The sequence below is a fragment of the Dromiciops gliroides genome, chromosome 3 (genome assembly GCF_019393635.1).
Source record: "Dromiciops gliroides isolate mDroGli1 chromosome 3, mDroGli1.pri, whole genome shotgun sequence".
Lineage (NCBI taxonomy): Eukaryota > Metazoa > Chordata > Mammalia > Microbiotheria > Microbiotheriidae > Dromiciops > Dromiciops gliroides.
Window position 1 is genome coordinate 668,424,764 of NC_057863.1, and position 23,830 is coordinate 668,448,593.

The 23,830-nt window shown below is 42.2% G+C and overlaps 1 protein-coding gene across 1 annotated transcript; it reads right to left on the reverse strand.

Moving 5' to 3' along the window:
* Positions 1–411: 411 nt before the first annotated feature.
* On the reverse strand, positions 412–14,242 carry LOC122748472 (zinc finger protein 420-like). Its single transcript, XM_043994102.1, has 5 exons — positions 14,101–14,242; positions 12,356–12,510; positions 10,091–10,217; positions 9,083–9,151; positions 412–2,231 (listed from the first exon to the last, which is right to left on the reverse strand). The coding sequence occupies exons 1-5, from the start codon at positions 14,240–14,242 to the stop codon at positions 412–414; spliced, it is 2,313 nt and encodes a 770-aa protein (XP_043850037.1).
* Positions 14,243–23,830: the final 9,588 nt, after the last annotated feature.

A 23,830-nucleotide genomic window follows, 5' to 3' on the forward strand; every position in this document is an offset into this window, starting at 1 on the left:
TTTTCCCTCTAGTATGGCTTCTCTGATGTTTAGTAAGGAAAGAATGGACATTAAAAGTGTTAAGGCATTCCAGACACTTAAAGGTTTCTTCCTAGCATGGATTCTGATTCTCAACAAAATGGCAGTGCTATGTGAAAGCCTTTCCACACAGACTACATTCATATGGTTTCTCTTTGCTGTGGATTCTCTGATGTACCCAAAGATTGGAGTTTCTATGGAAAGGTTTTCCCACATTGGTTACATTCACAAGGTTTTTCTCCAGTGTGGATTCTCTGATGATGAATAAGATTGGAGCACTGTGTGAAAGCCTTTTCACTTTGGTTACATGGATAAGGTTTATGTCCAGTGTGGATTCTCTTGTATGCAGCAAAACTGGAGCTTCATCTGAATGTCATTCCACATTGATTACATTCATAAGGCTTCTCTTGTGTGGATCTTCTTATGTTTAATAAGATAATTGTGTACACTAAAAGCTTTACCACATTCCAGACACTCATAAGGTTTCTCTCCAGTGTGGATTCTCTTATGTGCAGAAAAACCAGAGCTGCCTCTGAAAGTCTTTCCACATTGATTACATTCATAAGGTTTCTCTCCAGTGTGGATTCTCTGATGTTCAGCAAAATTTGACTTGTCTCTGAAAGCCTTTCCACATTGATTACATTCATAAGGTTTCTCTCCACTGTGCATTCTCTGATGTTTAGCAAAATTTGATTTGTATTCAAAAGTCTTTCCACATTGATTACATTCATAAAGCTTCTCTCCAGTGTGGATTCTCTTATGTTCAGCAAACCTAGAGCTGTATCTGAAAGTCTTTCTACATTGGTTACACTCATAAGGTTTCTCTCCAGTGTGGATTCTCTTATGTGCAGAAAAACTGGAGCTGCATCTGAAAGCCTTTCCACACTCATTACATTCATAAGGTTTCTCTCCAGTATGGATTCTCTGATGTGCAGCAAAATTTGATTTGTATTCAAAAGTCTTTCCACAATGGTTACATTCATAAGGCTTCTCTCCATTGTGGATTCTCTTATGTTCAGCAAACCTGGAGCTGCATCTGAAAGCCTTTCCACATTGATTACATTCATAAGGCTTCTCTCCAGTGTGGATTCTCTTATGTGCAGCAAAATTTGACTTGTCTCTGAAGGCCTTTCCACATTGCTTACATTCATAAGATTTCTCTCCAGTGTGGATTTTCTGATGTTTAACAAGATACCAGTTCTCTGTAAAAGCCTTTCCACACTCATTACATTCATAGGGTTTTTGTTTGCTGTGGATTTTCTGATGTAGACGAAGCTTGGAGTTTCTATGGAAAGCTTTTCCACATTGATTACATTCATAAGGTTTTTCTCCACTGTGGATTCTCTGATGTTTAGCAAAACTGGAGTTGTCTCTGAAAGTCTTTCCACATTTATTACATTTATAAGGTTTCTCCCCTGTGTGGATTCTCTTATGTGCAGCAAAACTGGAATTGTATCTGAAAGTCTTTCCACATTCATTACATTCATAAGGTTTTTCTCCAGTGTGGATTCTCTGATGAAGAACAAGTTGGAAACGATATGTGAAAGCCTTTCCACATTGATTACATTCATAAGGTTTCTCTCCACTGTGGATTCTCCTATGTGCAGCAAAATTGGAGCGGCATCTGAAAGCCTTTCCACATTGATTACATTCATAAGGTCTCTCTCCAGTGTGGCTTCTTTTATGTGCATCAAGATTTGAGTTGGCTCTAAAAGTCTTTCCACATTGATTACATTCATAAGGTTTCTCTCCACTGTGGATTCTCTTATGTGGACCAAGACTGGACTTGTATCTGAAAGTCTTTCCACATTGATTACATTCATAAGGTTTCTCTCCACTGTGGATTCTCTCATGTTTAATAAGAGAATAGTGTACACTAAAAGCTTTACCACATTGAAGACATTGATAAGGTTTCTCTGCAGTGTGGATTCTCTGATGTACAGTAAGGGAATAGTGGTCCCTAAAAGCTTTACCATATTCATGACACTCAGGAGGTTTCTCTTCAGTGTATTTTCTTTTATGTTTGGTAACACTAGCACTCTTTCTGAAAGGTTTTCCATGTTGAGTGCATTCATATTGTTTCTCATCAATGTTGGTTCTCTGATGTTCAGGAAGATCATTGCTGTATTCACTATAACAACAACAGTCATTCCATGAGGTCATTTTTAGATTTGCACTAATCCTCTTCACATCAAACCTGGTCTTTGCATCTGCTGGAAACACACACACACACACACACAAATATTGAGAAATAATTCATTTGGACCCCTACTCTATTTTAATCAGTAGTAATCAATTTGATATGATTCCATAGGGGGTAGTGATCATAGGTTCTATATATTAGGACCCAGAGCTGTGGGCTACAGATTGCTGGTTTACTTGTTGAATCGTAGCAGGCTAGTTAGAGGCCCGCCACACTTGTTTTTTCTTGTCATGGTGACTAAGTCCAGCATGGTGGAGGTAACTCAATGACATGAAAGTCCCCCAATGTATTTTTGTACCTCTGGACCATTCTCTCTTCTTTAACATGAGCAGGTGACTCTCTCATGACCACTTAGTCAGTGGAGATGCCCCTTGCTTCACCCAACCAGATGCCCCCTGCTGACATACTGTTTCTAGCTGATGTGACATTTTTTGGCCCACAAAGCAAGATCTATCAACCAATGGAGAATACGTACTTTGTGTAGAGCCTTTAGAGTATACATGTATTAAACCTTATAAAGATAAGGCCCTGGAAGAAGGGGTATGTCTGATCATGAGGAAGCTCTGAGATCCTCTTCATTAGAGGGGACAATGGACCCTTTAATAAAGTGCCATTGGCTCAAACCTCTGCCCCAATCTCTTTTATTGTAGGTTGGACAATTTTAGTCCCCACAATATATCCTCTTTTTTCTATTGGCAGAAAGTAAACTGAATCACATTCAATTCCCCAATCAAAAAAAAGAGTCTTCACACTTAAGTGGGCAGCATCGATCCTTTGAAAATGCTATTAGCTCACACCAATAAGATGATTTAATTAACAAAGGGTTCTACACACGGTTGCATTGGAACCTCTCACCAAACTTAACCCAAAGACAGGGCCAGCATTCTGATTATACTTTACAACTCAGGCCATGAGCTTGAATGACTGAATGACCTGACCCAACTCCCAGCAGGTGAGACGTGACTGAGTATGCTCTGTTTACTGCACTCGATGATATCATTTCATTTTCAATCCTGTCTTCAAATGCATTTTGTGGAGGTCAGTTTTATTCTATTCTGTTCTCTATGGATAACTTTTTTTGTGTGTGTGAGGCAATTGGGGTTAAGTGACTTGCCCAGGGTCACACAGCTAGTAAGTGTCTGAGGCTGGATTTGAACTCAGGTCCTTCTGAATCCAGGACCGGTGCTTTATCCACTGTGCTATCTAGCCGCCCCATTATGGATCACTTTTGATGCTCTATCTCACTGTCATCCTTTTTTTTGGTGGGCTATGAGGATTAAGTGACTTGCCCAAGGTCACACAGCTAGTAAGTGTCAAGTGTCTGAGGCCGGATTTAAACTCAGGTCCTCCTGACTCCAGGGCCAGTGCATTATCCACTACAGCGCCACCTAGTGGCCCTCATCTCATTGTCATTCTTTACAAATTTCATGTCAACCTGAAAAAAGGTATTCTTTTCAATTGTCCTGTAATCATTTTCAGTTATATCCACCTTTTTATATAGTCTATTCATATCCATAGGTATTATGCCATTTGTTGCATGTATGCTAAATAATCTTCTTATTTTACTATCTATCATCTTTTTAACCATAATGTAATTCCCTTGGTGATCTTATTTAAGATGATTTTTTGTTGCTGTAAATGAGACCCCATTATGAGTACTAATTGCCATTTGGTGCTTTTATTTTTTAATTTACCTGTGGCATATTAGATTCTGACCTTTTAAAATATAGTCATTATTTCTATTTTTTCAATTTTATCTTTGAATGCCTCTGTTTCCAAAATGAAAAAAGAAAACCTAAAATCCTTGAAATAAATAAAATTTTAAAAAAAAATCTTGCGTTTCCCATGTCCAAAGATATTATTTCTCATGCTGGATCTAGAGTCCAGTATCCATCTTCCAGGAAGTAGACAGTGTGTTTCACTTCTAGTCCTCCAGCAAAACTTCTTAAGCTCTAAATAACTATCCAGATTGGTTACAAATTACATTTTTCCCCTCTGGGAAAATAAACATTGCATCACTGAAGCATAATAGACCTAAATAAAACAGACAAGTAGGGAAACTATATTTTGCTAAAAAGTACTGTATACAAAAAAGTAATATTAATAGAAGCAACTAGGTGGCACAGTGGCTAGAGCACTGGCCTTGGAGTCAAGAGGACCTGAGTCACACTAGCTGTGTGACCCTGGGCAATGCACTTAACCCCAGTTGCCTTAAACATCTGGGGACATCTCTAACTCTCCTGATACATATCTTGCCACTGGACCCAGATGGCTCTGGAGAAGAGAGGGAGGTTGGTGACTTTGCATAGCCCTCTCTCATTAAATCCAATTCTCTGCAAGTCATGACATCACCTCCTGATGTCAGGGTCCTCATCGAGAAAGAAGGACAAACAATAACAACAACAATATTAATAATAAACCTGTATACACCAATAGGAATAGGATTCAAATGATTAAAGGAAAAGTTATATGAGGTCTGGGAGGAAATAAAAGGTAAAACTTAATGGAGGATCTCAACTTTCCCCTTTCAAAACTAGATATTCCTAACCATAAAAAAAATAAGAAAGAAGTTAAGAGATAACAGGATTTTAGAAAAGTAAAATAGGCTAGATCTCTGGGGAAAACTGAATGGGAATAGAAAGGAGTATACCAGGGGCAGCTAGGTGGTGCAGTGGATAGAGCACCGGCCCTGGAGTCAGGAGTACCTGAGTTCAAATCCGGCCTCAGACACTTAACATTTAACTAGCTGTGTGACCCTGGGCAAGTCACTTAACCCCAATTGCCTCACTTAAAAAAAAAAAAAAAGAAAGGAGCATACCCTTTTCTCAGCTGTACATGACATCTTCACAAAAATAGACCAAATATTAGGGCATCAAGACCTTACAACCAAACACAGAAAAGCAGACATATTCAATGTATCCTTTTCAGACCATAATGCAATAAAAATATTCAATAAAGGGCTGTGAAAGCATACATTAGAAATTAACTTAATCTAACCCTAAACAATCAGTGGATCAAAGAACAAATTACAGAAACAATCAGTAATAGCATTACAGAGGCTAACAATGATGGGACAGCATCCCAAAGTCTGGAGCTTCAACAAAAATAGCACTTCAGGTAATTTAGTCTCTCCTGTCTCTCCCATGTGGAAAACCAGCCTTCTGGTGATTCTCTGCTCATACACTGCTGAAGCCTAGCCTACAGAATCTTTGGTTTTTTGGTGGGGCAATGAGGGTTAAGTGACTTGCCCAGGGTCACACAGCTAGTAAGTATCAAGTGTCTGAGGCTGGATTTGAACTCTGGTCCTCCTGAATCCAGGGCTGGTGCCTTAACCACTGTGCCACCTAGATGCCCCAAATCATCTATATATCTATTTTTTCAGGGCAATGAGGGAGAAGTGACTTGCCAAGGGTCACACAGCTAGTAAGTGTCAAGTGTCTGAAGCCAGAATTGAATTCAGGTCTTCCTAAATCCAGAGCCAGTGCTTTATCTACTGTGCCACCTAGCTGTGTAGCTCACAGAATCTTAAACATAACCTTGCCAGTGTGTGTGTGAAATGAACAGAACTGAAATGCCAGGATTCCCCTCACTCAGTATATCTTGTGTGTCTTTGATCCCAGACCCAGATGACTGGATGTAATACTACCTGAAGATTCTCTTATCATGTAAATCTCTCCCACTCAAAGAATCCTCTATGGCAAAAACTTATTTTCTACCACAAAGTAGATAGATGGCCCAGTGGATAGAGCAATGTCCCCCGAGTTAGGTAGACTTGAATTGAAATTCAGCCTCAAACACTTACTAGCTCTACAACACTGGGAACATCAGTACTTCTTTGCCTCAGTTTATCTGTAAAATGAAGGAAATAATAACACCCCCTTCCCAGGGATATTTGTCAAGCTCTTGGCACACAGTGGTGACCCTATAATTGTTAGGTATTATCATTGTCATCATGATTTTGATTCTTTCCACCCTGACTATTCTCTCCTTCATAAACCACCGTTCTCCTCTCTCCTTCTCTCCATCTATCTATGTGCCTGTTGAACTTAGGTATTTCCAGACCAAAACACTCTCCTTTGCCAGAATCAGCTACAAGTAAGTTCCATGATCTGGTTACCCTCAAACCACCCCCATGTCTGTGTACTTTCCTAGTTCTCAAATATATGTGCTTGCTTTAACTCTGTTTCTTTCTCTTTCTTGTACCTTAGCACCTACAAGTAGTTATTTTAGTACAGTTTTAACCCTGATGAGACCAGATCAGACTCAATACAGAAGATGGCAAAGGCCTCTAAGCCCCTGATCCTGCTAGGGGAGACTTGAGAGTCACCACCTACCATTTACCCAACCTTAGGGAGGCTGTCACCTACATGAATCTGACCAATGATTCTCCAAGAATGGGGCAAAGAGCCCTATTCCTGTCCTGATGAATGGAGATAGAGAAAAACCTGACACTAGGCTGCCTGGATCAATTACAATTTTAGTTACACACCCTCAGCTGGGCCCTCGCTGTGGCAAGGCAATCCTTGGATAGCTCACCAACTGATTCCTTCTCCCGCTCACCACTGAGTTTTTCCACTTCTTTTCGTGTCTCCTCCACCTAGCAAGTCTCTGATCAGAACATGGCCTCATATTTCACTGCCAAATGAGATATTTACCTACAGCTACTTTATCTCCTCATTTTGCACAGGTCACATGCCTTCTGTTCCTCCTTGGCCCAAGTAAACCCACGTAAGTACATAAATGATCCCAGTCCATCTCATCCTCTCCCCCAGCAAATTCCCTCCTTATTCATACTCAGTTTTTCCACTAATTTTGACTCTCTCTACTGGTTTAAATATAACCAAGACTATGTGATGCATGAAAAGTCAGCTGATTCCTTTCCCCACCATGACATAGTGCCCTACATCTTCCAACCCTTTCCTGACTGAACAGCTGGAGATGGCCATCTGTCATTGGTGCCACCACTTCCTTTCCTCTTAACTTCTCCAAAGCTCTCTGCAGCCTGGCTCACCACTTCAGTATTCAGCTGAAGCAGCTCTTTCCAGAGTTACCAATGGCCTCTGAATCACTAAAACCGATGGCCTTTTCTCCATCCTCATTCTTAGTGCTTTTTTGCAGCCTCTGATACTAACAACCATCCACATTTCCTTGACACTCTCTACTTTTCTCTCTCAGTTGTGGGACATGACTCCCTCCTGGGACTCCTCAGAACACACCCCAAACTAGTCATTATCTTTCCCCTGATGCTCCCATCTTCTGGCTTGTCTGTTAGCATCCAGGACACCCCCCTCCTCATCATCCAGGCTCATAACTTGGGCGTCACCCACTCCTCATTAGCTCTCAGACACTTTCTCTCTCCTCCATTCAATCTATTACACAGTCCTATGGATTCTACCTTGGCAACCTCTCTCAAACACATCCCTTTCTCTCCCAACACTGCCCCTTTCTTGGTTCAGGACTCAACCTCACCCCTGAGTTAGGTTGAGGTTATTGCAAGAACTGGCTGGTTGGCTTCACTCCCTCAAGTCTCTCCCCAGCTGTCAAATTCATCTTCCTAGGCTCTTGCCTGACCATGTCACTCCCCACTCAAAACCCCTAGTGGCTCCCTATCACCAAGATCAAAGACAAATTCCCCTGTTGGGCTCACAGAGCCCTTCATCTACTGCCCCTCTCCTACCTTTCTAGTCTTCTTTTACCTTGCTTGCCCTCCACATGGGCCAGAATCCAGGGGGCAGAGGCCTCCTTTCTGTTTCAGGAACAGGACGCTCCATCCCCCACTTCCATGGATTTGCCCAGCCAGGTGCTCATGCCTAGAAGGCTCTCCCTGGCTCCCCTGAAGTAGAAGCTCACACCCCACCTCCTACAAGAAGACTCTTCCAGTCCCCCTGAACCTTCTTCCTCTGGACTGGCCTTGGTTTATGCTCTACATGTGTGTAATTTAAGATTCTAAATGTGGATTCTAATGTGTTCCCCCAGTTTGGGGGAAACTGACTAAAAATCACTGATAAAACGAGTTTAGGTTTTTAACGGTTTATTGGAAAATAGAAAGAAAAGGATTGAGAACAGAATTCTAACAGCCTAGCATTCCTATCTTTCCTCAAATTTCCTGTGAAGTCCTCTGCCGCCACCACCATCAAGTCCGGAACCCAAAAGGCCTGCGCTCTCTGCGCAGGCTCCCTTTCCTCCTTCCTGTCTCCTCCCAGACCATAGGAGGCTCCTCCAGTTGATTGGCTGGTAGACTTGATAGACAGCACCCATGAGCAAACGTCATTTCCTGATGCCAAGGAAAAGCCACAATGCCTCTGAGGCATTTTCCTCATGGTGGAGCTCTCCACAGCAAGTCTCCAGTAGGTGGCGTCATTCCAATCATTACACATGACAGGCTGTGTCTGTGTTGTCTTTCCCAAGGGACCAAGCTCCCTGAGAGCAGGGAGTGTCCCCTGCATCTCCTTCTATCCCTGGTGATTACTAAAGGGCCTGGCATGCAGTAGGCACTAACTAAGTGTTTGTTGGCTTAAGGAAGGTCTCCGAAGGAGCTCCTATGAGACAGCCTCAGCCCTCTTCAGACAGCTGCAGGAGAGTTGCATGCCCCCAAATTCCCAGCAAAGACTTCTAACAGCATCATTGATTCATCATTAGGAGAGAACTGGACGGCCATGGAGTCCAAACCCCTCATTGTGCAGATGGGGAAACTGAGGCTCAGAGGCTCAATGACTTGCCCAGGATCTTACTGCTAAAAAGTGTCTGAAAAGCAATGACAAGCCAGGGCTTCCTGCCCCCAAGTGTAGCTTTCCCTGTATCACAACATCAAGAAGGCTCAGGTGATAAGAGCCCACACACTCCAGCTTTCCCCTCACTCACCTGGACAGGAGCTCCTCAGGCCTTCCTGCTCAACCTGGCTGGTCAAACCTTCTCTGGGAATGGGAAGTCCTGGGCATGGGGAATAAATCAGGTGTGAGGATGGAGAGAAACTTGTCATTTAGTCCCCATTAGGTGAAAGGGGGAATTCCACCAGGTGGTCCTGAGGACGACACAAAGATGGTTTCCAGGGTCTTTCTTGCCAGGAGCTTTGGGGGCTGTGAGAAGTGGTGGGACAGTCAGAAAATCCTGACTTTGTCTACCTCCTTCATAGAAGAAAGCCCCCATCCCATGGCTTGCATTGCCCAGAAATCAGAGGCAGCTGATAGGACAGAGGAGAGAGCTGGACACGGGGCAGGAAGCCCTGAGCTCCAATCTGGCCTCAAAAGCCTCCTCATTGTGTGCCCATGCGCAAATCACTTCATCTCTATTTGCCTCATTTTCCTCAACTATAAATAATGGCACCAAACCCAAAAGGCTGTTGTGAGGATCAAGTGAGATAAGGTACATGAAGACAGCCAGGAGGCTAGTGCCTGGCTAATTGGAGATGTATCCAAATACTTATTCCCTTCCCTTTCTTGCCTGGCATCTCTACTTGAATTTGGGGGATGGCTGATGGAAGAACAAGGGCACACTTGGTATCCAAGGGTAACACCAGGATCAGAGTAACCAACTAATCCTTATTAACAAAGAGAACATTCTAATGACAAAACATTTCCCAAAGAGGAAGGGCAGCCTTGGGAGGAAGAAGGCTCCCTTCATTGCCCGTCTTCAAGGAAATGAGGCAGGATCAGTGTTTAGAGATTTTGTAGACAAAGCTCCCAGTTCCCTCTCCCACAATGCAAAGAGTTCTCATAGCAAAACCAGGCAGCAGGAGGCTTGAACACAGGAGGCTGGCACTTTGGCCTTTCTAAGATTTGATAAATACCCCACACTCTGCCCACCAGGGAGGGAATGAAGATACTCCTTTTGAAGGCAGATTCAGTTACCAGGGGAAGTCTTGGTCCTTACCCAGGGAGAGCAGGTTCTGGGCATTCTCCAGCATGACCTCCTTGTGCAGCTCTTTCTGAGAATGGTCCAAGAGGCGCCACTCCTCCTCCGTGAAGTCCACAGCCACATCCTGGAATGTCACCAACTCCTAAGACATCAAAGTTCATAGGACTTAGAGCTGAAAGAGACTCCAGCATTGATCTAGCCCAGGGCTCAGAAATTTACAGAAGAAAACCGAAGCACTGAGAAGGGATCTGCAGGAAGGTCACGCCCAATGGAATAATGAGAAAAGCATTTGATATTTTCAGTTGGAATCAAGCTGAGGGATGTCTTACTAGGAAAAGGAGCAACCATCCTCTCCTTTTCCATCAGCGTCCCTTGTGTCCTCTCCAGTGACCCCAAGGACAAACAACTTGACCTTGTCCTGGAATCTCCATAAGAACTGAGAAAACAGCCCTCAGTGTGAGGGGCCTTTCCTGGCTCCTGTCCTGCCCCCCACTTCCTATTGTCTGGAATCAATAACAGCCCCACAAAGGGATCAAATAGCCCACAAGGTCCCTCTTCTCCCTTAGACATGCCAATCATGAGACTGCAGAGGAGAACAGCTGAGATGTTTGCTCTCCTTAGGGTAAACTGACGTGACTTGTGCTTAAGAACCTTAGCACTAAGGCCTTAGAAATGGGATCTGAGCTCTGCTACAGGCCAGGCCAGGCAAGCCTCAGTGCGAAGGGGTTCTCTGCACCTTTGGGTGCTGCCAGGGAGAGCCAGACCACAAGAAACAAAGGGAGGGGAGAGATGGTGTGTGTGTGTGTGTGTGTGTGTGTGTGTGTGTGTGTGTGTGTATGCGCATGTGCTTCGGGGGTGGTGCTAGGCAGGCACAAAGAGAGCAAAGGCATGGCGCCCATAGGATAGAGAGGAAGGAGTGATGTAGGGTTTTTTTGTTTTGTTTTGTTTTGTTTTATTTTTAGTGAGGCAATTGGGGTTAAGTGACTTGCCCAGGGTCACACAGCTAGTAAGTGTTAAGTGTCTGAGGCTGGATTTGAACTCAGGTACTCCTGACTCCAGGGCCAGTGCTCTATCCACTGCGCCACCTAGCTGCCCCATGTAGGGGTTTTTGTCAGTCTCTTATCATGAGAGAGAAGTGAAAAAACAAACAGGGGAGGGCAGCAATGTTGGGGAGGGGGAAGTTAAAGTGCAAGATTCCAAATTGCCAGGAATCAGTTCAAAACACAGAAAAGGGGGCAGCTAGGTAGCACAGTGGATAGAGCACTGACCCTGGATTCAGGAGCACCTGAGTTCAAATCCCACCTCAGACACTTAACACTTATTAGCTGTGTGACCCTGGGCAAGTCATTTAACCCCTATTGCCCTTCAAAAACAAACAAACAAAAACAACAACAACAACAACAAAAAGACAGAAAAGAACAAGGCAGTATTGGGTTGGTTTGGTTTTTTTGTTGTTAAGATGGATATTGCATTTTTTCAAAATAATTAAATGAAAGCAGCACAAGCATCTTATACAAAAACATCTATGTTCTATCAGCGATTAAAGCAAAGCAGACACATAGATTGAACATGTGTTGCTTTTCTGACGAGAGTGAGTCAAATCGGTTGTGTGGATGACTCGCTCTTTAGAAGTCAGTGGGTAGGGGCAGCTAGGTGGCACAGTGGATAGAGCACCGGCCCTGGAGTCAGGAGTACCTGAGTTCAAATCTGGCTTCAGACACTTAACACTTATTAGCTGTGTGACCCTGGGCAAGTCACTTAACCCCAATTACCTTACTAAAAAAAAGAAGAAGAAGAAGGCAGTGGGTAGGGGGCAGCTAGGTGGTGCAGTGGATAAAGCACCGGCCCTGGATTCAGGAGGACCTGAGTTCAAATCAGGCTTCAGACCCTTGACACTTACTAGCCATGTAACCCTGGGCAAGTCACTTAACCCTCATTGCCCTACCAAAACAAAACAAAAACAACAACAAAAGAAGCCAGTGGGCAGGCGAATGTTGTCCTACAGGGCAAAGCCAGGTGAATCACACTAGAACATTTCACGTGTTAGGCTTCTCTGTTCATTACTGTACAATCCCCCAAAGTCAGAACTGAAATGTCAAGGGAAGACAACTTTCCCAGCTCCAGGCAGGGCAGTGTTATTCCGACTGTATTCAGTTTCCTACCTATTACTGTAAAGAAACGCTCCGTGGGTGAGAGAGACTGCCAGCCTCAAAGACCACCCTCCGCATCTATGCAAATGGGCTCTTTCGTGATGTTGGTCTGTGCACAGACTGCACTCACCTGGGCTGGGGGTCTGCGGCTCCTACAGGCCATTGCCACTGGCTCCAGGCTCCCTGCTTGGGCCAGGCCTTGGTCCTCAGCAGACAGAGTTGGGGAGGGAGCAGGATCCCAGGGGGGAGAGGTCTTTCCCTTCTCTTCCTGGGCAGGAGGCTGGCCTAGAGGGGTTTACAGAGGGGGAGGTCCCCCAGAACTTACAAAGACCCTGGCCCTGTTCTCAGAGCAGAGACTCCAACCAACAGAAAGAGGGAGCTCAAAGGTAGGGTGAGGTTTGGAAATGAAGACGGCCCCACCCCGCCTTAGTCTTTTACTTCCACTCCACTAAGCTGTCTCCTATCACCCTACAGAGACATAAGAGGCAGAAGGGGCTTTGGCTCCCAGATGGGATGAGACCTCTCAAAGCCTCGATGACTCCTGGGCCAGAGCTCTCTCTCCAGTTGTTACTCTGCCTTCCTTGCATCCCCTGTCCTCAACCAACACAAATGTTATCCAGACAACAGACTTAGGGGCAGCTAGGTGACACAGTGGATAGGTACTGGCCCTGGATTCAGGAGGACCTGAGTTCAAATCCAGCCTCAGACACTTGACACTTACTAGCTGTGTGACTCTGGGAAAGTCACTTAACCCTGATTACCTCCCCCGCCCCCCCCCCCCCAAAAAAAGAGAACAGACTGCTTGATTCAGGAGGGAAGGAAGGTAGAGGACTGGGAGGGCTGTAGAATGAGGTTTCTAGGAATGACCAGGGGAACGTGAGGCTGGGGGACAATATCCAGTCCCCGGCAGGGGTCTGAGGGCTCAGAAAGAAGAGGGGGCAGGGAAAGGGGAGCAGAGGCAGGGTCTGGGAGGGGCAGGGAGGTCAGGGACACTGGAGGGACAGAAATGCTCCAGGTGGACGCTCAGCCTGGGGAGGACTCCTGGGACCCTCTGCTAGAGCTCAGGTTTGGAATCCCTCAAGGGAGACAGGAAACCTGGAATCTGAGAGGGAAGCAGCCCAGGAGCTTCAGATGAGGGGGGCAGGTAGGAGCTTTGGTTCCTGCATCCTATGTGGGGGCCTCAGGGCAGGGAGAACTCAAGGATCCTGGGGGGGGGTGGTGGCGGGCGGGGGAGAGTCTGAAGGCAGGACAACTGAATCTCTAACCAGGGGCTGGGAGCAGGGATGCAGAATTCCTGGGTGCCTACGGACAAGGTCTGAAGTTTGGAAAAGAACGGCCCAAATGTAAATCTAGGGAGGGTGACCCCAGACTTCGGGGAAGTGATGGGGATCTGGAAAAGAGCTAGGACCGGGGAGCTCGGCCTCTCCAGGCCAGGCCTGGGAGGGAAGATTGCTCCCGGGGACCTGGAGGTCACTTACCAGGAGGTCAGATGAAGAAGAGGAGGGATACCCTATGGTAAGAGCAGCCAGAAAACAGGAAATGTGCAGGGGGTCGGGGGCCGGGGGTGGGGGCGGGGGGCCCGGGGTCGGGCCCGGGGTCGGGGCCGGGGGTGGGGGCGGGGGCAGGCTGGCTCAGCAGTACCTGGGACCTGCCCCCACAGAGCTGGCTTCCAGAAGCAGAGGTCTCAGCCCCAGGGAAGGCAGACAAAGAGGCCAGCCCCAGAGAAGGCCGACTGAAATGAGCTCAGCTCCCAAACTTCCAGCTTCCAGGCAGCCCTCAGGGAGGGCCCTCCTACTTCCCAGAAGGCCCGCCCTGCCCAGCCCCTGAGGCCCCCTTTCCTCCAATCACATGCAGGGCCAGCATCTCAGGACCCGCCTGCCTCTCCTCCCCAAGCCCTGCCCTCTATCACGTGCAAGAGCTCCCTCACTGGATTGGCCCCTTCTTCTTCCCTAGACTCCTCCCAGGCCTCCAAAGTCCACCGCAGGGCTCCGATTTCACCTGGGCTACCGCCCACCATCTATGAGAGCTCCTCCCTCCTCCGGCTCTGGGACTCGTCCGCTCCTCCTCCTCTCCTACCTCCACCAGGATAAATAGTGGGCAGCGGGAGCCTCGTAGAAAGAAGAGGTTCCTATATTTTGAGTTGTTGGCGGCAAATCGCCTTGGGGGAAGCTGGGACTCTACACGCCATCCGCAGCTGCGGACCAGACTTGAGTGCCTCCTGAGCTAGACTGGGTTCCTTTAAAGTACTTTAAAGTGGGTTCTCCCATGAGGCTAATTCGGACATTTGGCCCTCTCTGCATAGATCAAACCTGAATACAAACCACTCTTGAAGTTTGACCTTAAGATGATGAGTTTGGAGGTGTAGGAAGAAGAACTGAATGTAAGGGAGTCAGAATTACTCTGTTCTGCTCTGAGTGCACTCAGTCCAGTGCCCAGGGGACTGAAGGATGAAGGGATTTTTTTTATGGAAGATAATTCAGAAATACAGCGAACTGAATTGATGTCATTTGACTGGCAACTTTGTGTTACATTTTACATCTCTAACATTGTTTATCTTATTATTGTCCTTCTAAGATTGGAATGTTGGGAAACAATTGTATAAGAAATGATTTTAATTTGAAAAAGAAGTGATTTTTAGAGGGCTGTGCAATTGTATCCTTAGAAAATTAACTCCTCCTCTGAAATTAAAGAATTAAACTGTGAGACAGTGTGGTTACACTGTTTAAACACTGTTGAGTATTGAATTGGGCGTATTTACTTTAAGATGAATAGTACCCATATTTGATTGCTTTGAGGCTCCCGCCTCAGGGAGGGGGGAGGGAAGGGAGGGAAGGAGGGATAAAAATCAGAACACCAAACTATAAATAAAAAATGTTTATTACTTTAAAAAAATAATAAACATGTTTATTTAAAGTTCCAATTTTTATCCCTCCTTCCCTTCCTCCCCTCCCCCTCCCTAAAGTGGTAAGCAAACAGATATAGATGATACATGTACGATTATGTAAAACATGACCACATTAGTCATTTCGAGTAAGAAAACCTGAATAAAAGAAAAAAATGAGTGAAAAATAGCCTGCTTCAGTCTGTGTTCAATGAATATCAGTTCTTTCTTTGGAGGTGGTTAGTATGTTTCATCAACAATCCTTTGGGACTGTTTTGAATCATTGCATTGTGGAGAATAGTTAAGTTATTCACAGTTCTTCATCGAACAATATTTCTGTCTCTGTGCACAATATTCTCTTGATTCTGCTCACTTCACTATACATCAGTTCATACAAGTCTTTCTAGGCCTTTCTGAATTTATCCTGCTTATCATTTCTTTTTTTTTTCTTTTTTTTGAAGGGCAATGAAGATTAAGTGACTTGCCCAGGGTCACACAGCTAGTAAGTGTCAAGTGTTTGAGGCTGGATTTGAACTCAGGTCCTCCTGAATCCAGGGCCAGTGCTCTATCCACTGCGCCACCTTGCTGCCCCTGCTTGTCCTTTCTTATAGCTCAATAATATTCCACCACCATCATATACCAAAGCTTGCTTAGCCATTCCCCAATTGATGGGCATCCCTTTGATTTCCAACTCTTAGCCACTCCCAAAAGAACTGTTATAAATATTTTTGTACAAATAGATCTTTTTCTCTTTTTGGCCATGTCTTTGGGATATAAACCTAGCAGTGCTATTGCTGGATCAAAGGCTATGCAGAGTTCTATAGCTCTTTGGGCATAGTTCTAAATTGCTCTCCAGAATGGTTGACTTTTTTCACAACTCCACCAATGGTGGATTAGCATCCCAGCTTTCCCACATCCCCTCATTTTTCTCTTTTGTTATATTTGCCACTCTGATATGTATGAGGTGATACCTCAGAGTTTTAATTTGTATTTCTCTGATCACTAGTGATCTAGAGAATTTTTCATATGATTATAGATACCTTCGATTTCTTTGTCTAAAAACTGCCTGTTCATATCCTCTGACCATTTATCAATTGGGGAATGATTTGTATTTTTATAAATTTGACTCCATTCTCTATATATTTGAGAAATGAGGTCTTTATCAGAGATACTTGTTTCAAAAATTCTTTCCCAGGTTTCTGCTTCCCTTGTAATCTTGGTTACATTAGTTTTGTTTGTGCAAAACCTTTTTAATTTTATATAATCAAAATGATGTATTCTACATTTTGTTTTATTCTCTATATCTTCTTTGATCCTAAATTCTTTCTCTGCTCTAAATCTGACAGATAAACAATTCCATCCTCTCTTCATATGCTTATGTTATCATCCTTTATGTGTAAATCATGTCTCCATCTTGACCTTATTTTAGTATGTGGTGTGAGATGTTGTTCTATACCTAGTTTCTGACATAGTTTCCCAGTTTTCCCAGAAGTTTTTGTCAAAAATGAGTTTTGTTCCAAAAGCTTGGATCTTTGGGTTTATCATATACTGGATTACTATAGTCATTTACTGTAGTGTAATTCATACCTATTATCTTCCATTAATCCACCTCTCTATTTCTTAGCCAGTAGTAGATTCATTCCATAATTACCACTTTATAATACAGTTTGAGATCTGGCACTGCTGGATCACCTTCTTTTGTATTTTTTCATTAATTCTCTTGATATCCTTGAGTTTTTATTCTTCTAGATTAATTGTGTTATTATTTTTTCTAGACCTATGAATTTTTTTTTTTTTTTGCGGGGCAGTGGGGGTTAAGTGGCTTGCCCAGGGTCACACAGCTAGTAAGTTATAAAATATTTTTGATAGTTTGACTGTTATAGCACTAAATAAATAAATTACCTTAGGTAGAATTGTCATTTTTATTATATTGGCTCTGCCGCAGTTATTTTAAATAGAATTTCTCTTTCTATCTGTTGTTGCTGGATTTTGTTGGTAATATATAGAAATACTGATGATTTATGTAGGTTTATTTTGTATCCTGAAACTTTGCTAAAGTTCATAATTTCAAGTAGTTTTTTAGTTGATTCTCTAGGATTTTCTTTTGTTTGTTTTTGGTGAGGCAATTGGGGTTAAGTGACTTGCCCAGGGTCACACAGCTACTAAGTGTCAAGTGTCTGAGGCCAGATTTGAACTCAGGTCCTCCTGACTCCAGGGCCGGTGCTCTATGCACTGTACCACCTAGCTGCCCCTCCCCCCCATCTAGGATTTTCTAAATATAACATCATATTATCTGCCAAGGGTGATAGCTTTGTTTCCTCATTACTATTCTAATTCCTTTCATCTCTTTTTCTTCTCTTATTGCTATAGCTAACATTTCTAGTGCAATATTAAATAATAGAGGTGATTATGGGCATCCTTGCTTCACCCCTGATTGTATTGGGAAGGCTTTTAGCTTATTCCCCATTACAGATAATGCTTTTTGATGGTTTTAGATAAATAGTACTTATCATTTTAAGGTAAGTTCCTTTTATTCCTATGTTCTCTAGTGTTTTCAGTAGGAATGGGTAATGTATTTTGTCAAAGGCCTTTTCTGCATCTATTGAGATAATCATATGATTTCTGTTCATTTTCTTATTATATGGTCAATTATGCTGATAGTTTTCCTAATGTTGAACCAGCCCTGCACTCCTGGTATAAATCTCACCTGGTTGTAGTGTATGATCCTTGTGATGCATTGCTGTAATCTTTTTGCTAATATTTTATTTAAAATTCTTGCATCATCATTCATTAGGGAAGTTGGTTTATAATTTTCTTTTTCTGTTTTGGCTCTTCCCGGTTTGGGTATTAGCACCATATTTGTCTCATAAAAGGAATTTGGTAGGACTCCTTCACTTATTTTTTCAAATAATTTATATAGTATTGGGATTAATTGTTCTTTAAATGTTTGGTAGAATTCAGTTGTGAATTCATCTGATCCTGGGGATTTTTTCTTAGGAAGTTAATTGATGGCTTGTTTAATTTCTTTTCCTAAAACTGGGTGATTTAAATATTTTATTTCTTCTTCTGTTAATCTGGGTAATTTATATTTTTGTAGATATTCATCCATTTGATTTAGGTTGTCAAATTTATTGGCATATGATTGGACAAAATAGTTCCTAATAATTGTCTTAATTTCCTCTTCATTGGTGGTAAGTTCACCCCTTTCATTTTTTTGTGCACCCCTTTCATTTTTGATATTAGTAATTTGGTTTTCTTCTTTCCTTTTTTTCATCAAATTAATCAATGGTTTATCTATTTTATTGTGTTTTTTTTTCATAAAACCAGCTTCTAGTTTTGTTTATTAATTCAATGGTTTTCTTACTTTCAATTTTATTCAACTCTCCTTTGATTTTCAGGATTTCCAATTTGACATCTAGTTGGGGATTTTTAATTTGTTCATTTTCTAGTTTTTTTAGTTGCATACCCAATCCATTGATCTGCTTTTTCTGTATTTTATTGATGTAAGCAGTTAGGGATATAAATTTTCCCCTAAGTATGCTTTGGATGCATTCCATAAATTTTGATATGTTGTCTCATCATTGTAATTTTCTTGAATGAAGTTATCTATTTTTTCTATGATTTGTTTTTAGGATCAGATTATTTAATTTCCAATTGATTTTTAATTTCTCTTTCAATTGTCCATTATCTAATGTAATTTTTATTGCATTATGATCTGAAAAGGATGTGTATACTACTTCTGCTTTTTTTTTACATCTGGTTGTAAGGTTTTTATGCCCTAATACATAGTCATTTTTTATGTAGGTCTCATGTACTGCTGAGAAGAAAGTATATTCCTTTCTATTCCCATTCAATTTTCTCCAGAGATCTATCAGAAATTTAACTTTTCAATAACTTTATTCATTCCCTTAACTTCTTTCTTATTTCTTTTTTGTTAGATTTATCCAGTTCTGAGAGGGGAAGGTTAAGGTCCCCCACTAGAATAGTTTTATTATCTACTTCCTCCTGTAACTCATTCAACTTCTCTTACAAAAATTTAGATGCTATACCATTTGGTGCATATGTGTTAAGTACTGATATGACTTCATTGTGTGTGGTCACCTTACTTGTCCCCTGTGTGGGGAAAGCTAGCTAGGACAACAGTTTAACAGTTTAGGTATTAAACATTTATTAAAATATATTAGAGGTTGGGGGCAGCTAGATGGCACAGTGGTTAAAGGGCTGGCTCTGGATTCAGGACTACCCGAGTTCAAATCCAGCTTCAGACACTTAACACTTACTAGCTGTGTGACCCTGGGCAAGTTACTTAACCCCCATTGCCCCACCAAAAAAACAAAACTAAACTAAAACAAAAGAAAATATATATTAGAGGTTAACAAAGAGAGAACAAGTGTCTCTGAAAGAATAGGAAAACCTAATCTACCCTCAAGAAGAAATCAGAATTTCACCTTACTCCTTCTTCAGCTGCCAACCCCACAAGGTTCCAACCACCAACTGACAAAATCAACTGACAAATAAATTAATTAATTAAAAAAAAAACCCAACTGACAAAACTAACTGCCTTACACACTGCTTCAAACTGATTGGTTGAGGGTGGTCTCATGCTTACTCAGCAGGAGGCCCTTGCTAATAATATTCTCACACTCCCCCCATGCTTCATTAAGAAACAGTAGTTTCCTTACATGAAGCAATCACTTTACAGATACTTATAACTAACAATGTAAAGGGAATGGAAAAAGAGGAAAGAAATTGAGCAACACATTGACAAAAACTAAAGGGGGTCTCACAGTACCTTTCAGCAAGATATAGTTTCCTTCTTTATCTCTTTTAACTAGATCTATTTTTGCTTTTGCTTTTGCTTTTGCTTTGTCTGAAATCATGTTTTCTCTCCCTGATTTCTTTGCTTCAGCCGAAGCATAAAAAGTTATTTTCTAGGGGCAGCTAGGTGGCACAATGGACAGAGCACCAGCCCTGGAGTCAGGAGAACCTGAGTTCAAATCTGACCTCAGACACTTGACACTTACTAGCTGTGTGACCCTAGGCAAGTCACTTAACCCCAACTGCCTCACCCCCCAATAAATAAATAAATAAATATTTTCTAGCCCCTTACCTTTATCCTGTGTGTATCTCTCTGCTTCAAATGTGTTTATTGTAAACAACATATTGTAGGATTTTGGTTTTTAATCCATTCTATTATCTGCTTCTGTTTAAAGTCTGAGTTCATCCCATTCACATTGATAGTTATGATGACTATTTTTTTCCATATTTTTCACCTGTTTATCCCCCCACCGTTACCCCCATTTCCCTCCTCACATTTTTACTTATTGTTTTACTTATGATGACCACCTTCCTCAATATTCCCTCCCTTGTATCAGTCCCCCCTTCCCCTTCTATTATCCCTTTCCCTTTTAAAATTTCCTTATAGGGTAAGATATATATCTATATCCAACTGAGTTTGTTATTCCCTCTTTGAGCCTCCTTTGATAAGAGTAAGGTTTAATCTTTACCCATCCACCTATCTCCCTCCATTATTATAGTTCTTTCATGCCTCTTTATGTGTGTGGGGGGGAACAATTCACACTGTTCAATTTTCACCCTCCTTCCATGCAATTTCTTTCTTACCCTTGTATTTTGTTTTCTGGGGTGTCATCCCATCAATGTCATCATATAACCACACCCTCTGTCTATATATACTCCTAATTATTCTTATAATAAAGTTGTTAAGACCTACAAATATTATTGTCACTTCAAAATCACCTTATGACTGCATCCTCTCTCTACATATACTACATATAATTGCTTTTATAATAAAATTGTTAAGACTTACAAATATTATCATATAGGAATATAAACAGTTTAACTTTGTTGAATTTCTTATGGTTTTTCTTTCTTGTTTCTTTTTTTCTTTCTTTCTTTTTTTTTTTTTTACTATTTTATGTTTCTCTTGAGTCTTGTATTTGGAGATAGAAATTTTTCTTCAACTCTGGCCTTTTAATCATAAATCTTGAAAGTCCTCTATTTCATTAAATGTCCATTTTTCCTCCTGAAAGAATATATTCAATTTTGCTAGGTAGGTGATTCTTGGTTATAAACCCAACTCCCTTGCCTTCTGGTATATTATATTCTAAGCCCTGCAATTCTTTAATGTAGAAGTTGCCAAATCAATCCTGTGTAATTCTGAATGTAGCTCCACAGTAATTGAATTGTTCTTTTTGACAGCTAGCAATACTTTTCCCTTGATCTGTGAGCTTTGAAATTTTGCTATGATGTTCTGGGGAGTTTTTATTTTGGGATCTCTTTCAAGTGGTGGTCAGTGGATTCTTTCAATTTCTATTTTGCCTTCTAGTTCTAATATATCAAGACAGCTTTCTTTGATAATTTCTTGATAGATATTGTCCAGGCTTTTTGTTTTTGATCATGGCTTTCAGGTAATCCCATAATTCTTATATTATCTCTCCTGGATCTTTGTTCTAGGTCAGTTGTTTTTCTTTTTTTCTTTTTTGCGGGGCAATTGGTGTCAAGTGACTTGCCCAGGGTCACACAGCTAGTAAGTGTCAAGTATCTGAGGTCAGATTTGAACTCAGGTCCTCCTGAATCCAGGGCTGGTGCTTTATCCACTGCACCACCTAGCTGCCCCCTCAGTTATTTTTCCAATGAGAAATTTCATATTTTCTTCTATTGCTTAACTTATTTTATTTTATTTTATTGTATCTTGGTGTCTCATAGAGTCACTAATTTCCATTTGTTCAATTCTAATTTTTAAAGAATTATTTTCTTTGGTGACCTTTTGTACTTCCTTTTTCATTTGGCTAAATCTGTTTTTTAGGGAGTTATTTTCCTCAGTAAATTTTTGTATTTCTTTTCTTTTCTATTTTTTCTTTCTTTCTTTCTTTCTCTCTTTCTTTCTTTCTTTCTTTCCTTCTTTCTTTCTTTCCTTCTTTCTTTCTTTCCTTCTTTCTTTCTTTCTTTCTTTCTTTCTTTCTTTCTTTCTTTCTTTCTTTCTTTCTTTCTTTCTTTCTTTCTTTCTTTCTTTCTTTCTTTCTTTCTTTTTTTTTTTGTGAGGCAATTAGGGTTTAGTGACTTGCCAAGGGTCACACAGCTAGTAAGTGTCAAATGTCTGAGGCCGGATTTGAACTCAGGTACTCCTGATTCCAGGGCCAGTGCTCTATCCACTGCACCACCTAGCTGCCCTGTATTTCTTTTTAATGTTTCTCTTGTATTACTTTTATTTATTTTCCCAATTTTTTCTTCTACTTCTTTAATTTGCTTTTTAAAGTTCTTTTTTAAGCTCTTCCAGGAATTTTTTTTTCATGGGGCAAAGAGGGTTAAGTGACTTGTCCAGGGTCATATACCTAGTAAGTATCAAGTGTCTGAGGCCAGATTTGAATTCCTGAATTCAGGGCTGGTGCTTTATCCACTAGGAATTCTTTTGGGGCCTGAGACCAGTTTACATTTTTCTTTGAAGTTTCACCTGTGGCCATTTTGTTACTATTGTCCTCTATGTTTATGCCTTGATTTTCCCTATCACTGTAGTAACTGTCAATAGTCAAGCTTTTCTTTTTGTTTTTTGGGGTTTTTTTGCTCATTTTTGTGCCTTGATGTTTTTATGAGAGAGTTGGCTTCTATTCCTATACTGTCCCAAGTTTTTGTGCTGAGACTCTGGGTCTTGCTGGTGGCTTTCACTGGGCTTCAGGGCCTATCTGCTTGCCTTCTGTGTAGCTTCTCTTCTGATTATTACTGGGGGGTTAGTACTCCCTTTTGGCCCCCCAGAATGTGAGCTGGCTTTCTCCAGGGATGGTATCCTGGTGCTGTCTTGCAAAAGTTAACAAAGTCGTTCTGGTGGTTGGCCCTGGAGGAGTGATCTTGTTGTTGGTTTGCCCCAGAGGTGGTGCCTTGCTGCTGGGTTGCTCAGTTAGCAGGCCCTGGAAGAGTAATTTTGTTGTGATCTGCTGAGGGTTGGATTCCCCTGCTGCTGGTTTGCCCTGGAAACAGTCTCTCTGCTGGGAGGTCCCAGGGGTGGGAACTTGATATTGACCAGCCTTAGGTGGGGCTTCACTACTGGTCAGCAGTGGGGCCAAAGCTTCCCTGGTGGTCTGTGCTAGCTTTCGGGTGGCTAGAGAGGGTCCCTGCTATGCTGCCCAGACTGCTCACCTGCCCAGGGAGAGGTTGGTTTTCAGGTGGGTGGAACCTCACTGGTGGATTGCCCCAGGCTCAGAGCCCTGCTTCAGGCCCCTGCTGTGAGCCCAGAAGCTGTTTTTGTTGCTGCTGCTCCTGAATCTCACTTCCCATCCACCCAGGTAAGACAGACATTTCCTGCCAGGCTGGGAAGCTACTTCCCTGCTCCTGGAATGATTCAGAAGCAGTTTTGTGTTGGTTTAGAGGGGAAATTTGGGAGAGTTCCAGAGAGTTCCTTCCTCCCTTTGCCATCTTGGCACTGGACACAAAAATGTTTATTATTTTAAAAATTAAATTACAGTGGAACACATTAAATACTCAAGACAGAAGACTAAACAAATAGAGTAGCCTGATGTTGGATAAACACAAGGAATACAGTCGTTTGACAAATACTACTGGTGAAACTGGGTATCCGACTTGCTGTAAACCAACCTATCTCACCTCTGACACCAAGAGAAGCTACACAGGAGATGAATGACTTATACAGGGTGACATGGGGGAGAAGGAGAGGAGCAGGGATGACATGACCTTTCTGATCTATGGATGAAG

Coding starts and splice junctions, on each gene's coding strand:
- LOC122748472 (XM_043994102.1), bottom strand. CDS start 14,242: ATGGTGGGCGGTAGCCCAGGTGAAATCGGAGCCCTGCGGTGGACTTTG. Junction 10,218..12,355: donor GCCGCAGACCCCCAGCCCAG/GTGAGTGCAGTC, acceptor TTGATGTCTTAG/GAGTTGGTGACATTCCAGGA. Junction 9,152..10,090: donor CCAGAACCTGCTCTCCCTGG/GTAAGGACCAAG, acceptor CCCCATGCCCAG/GACTTCCCATTCCCAGAGAA.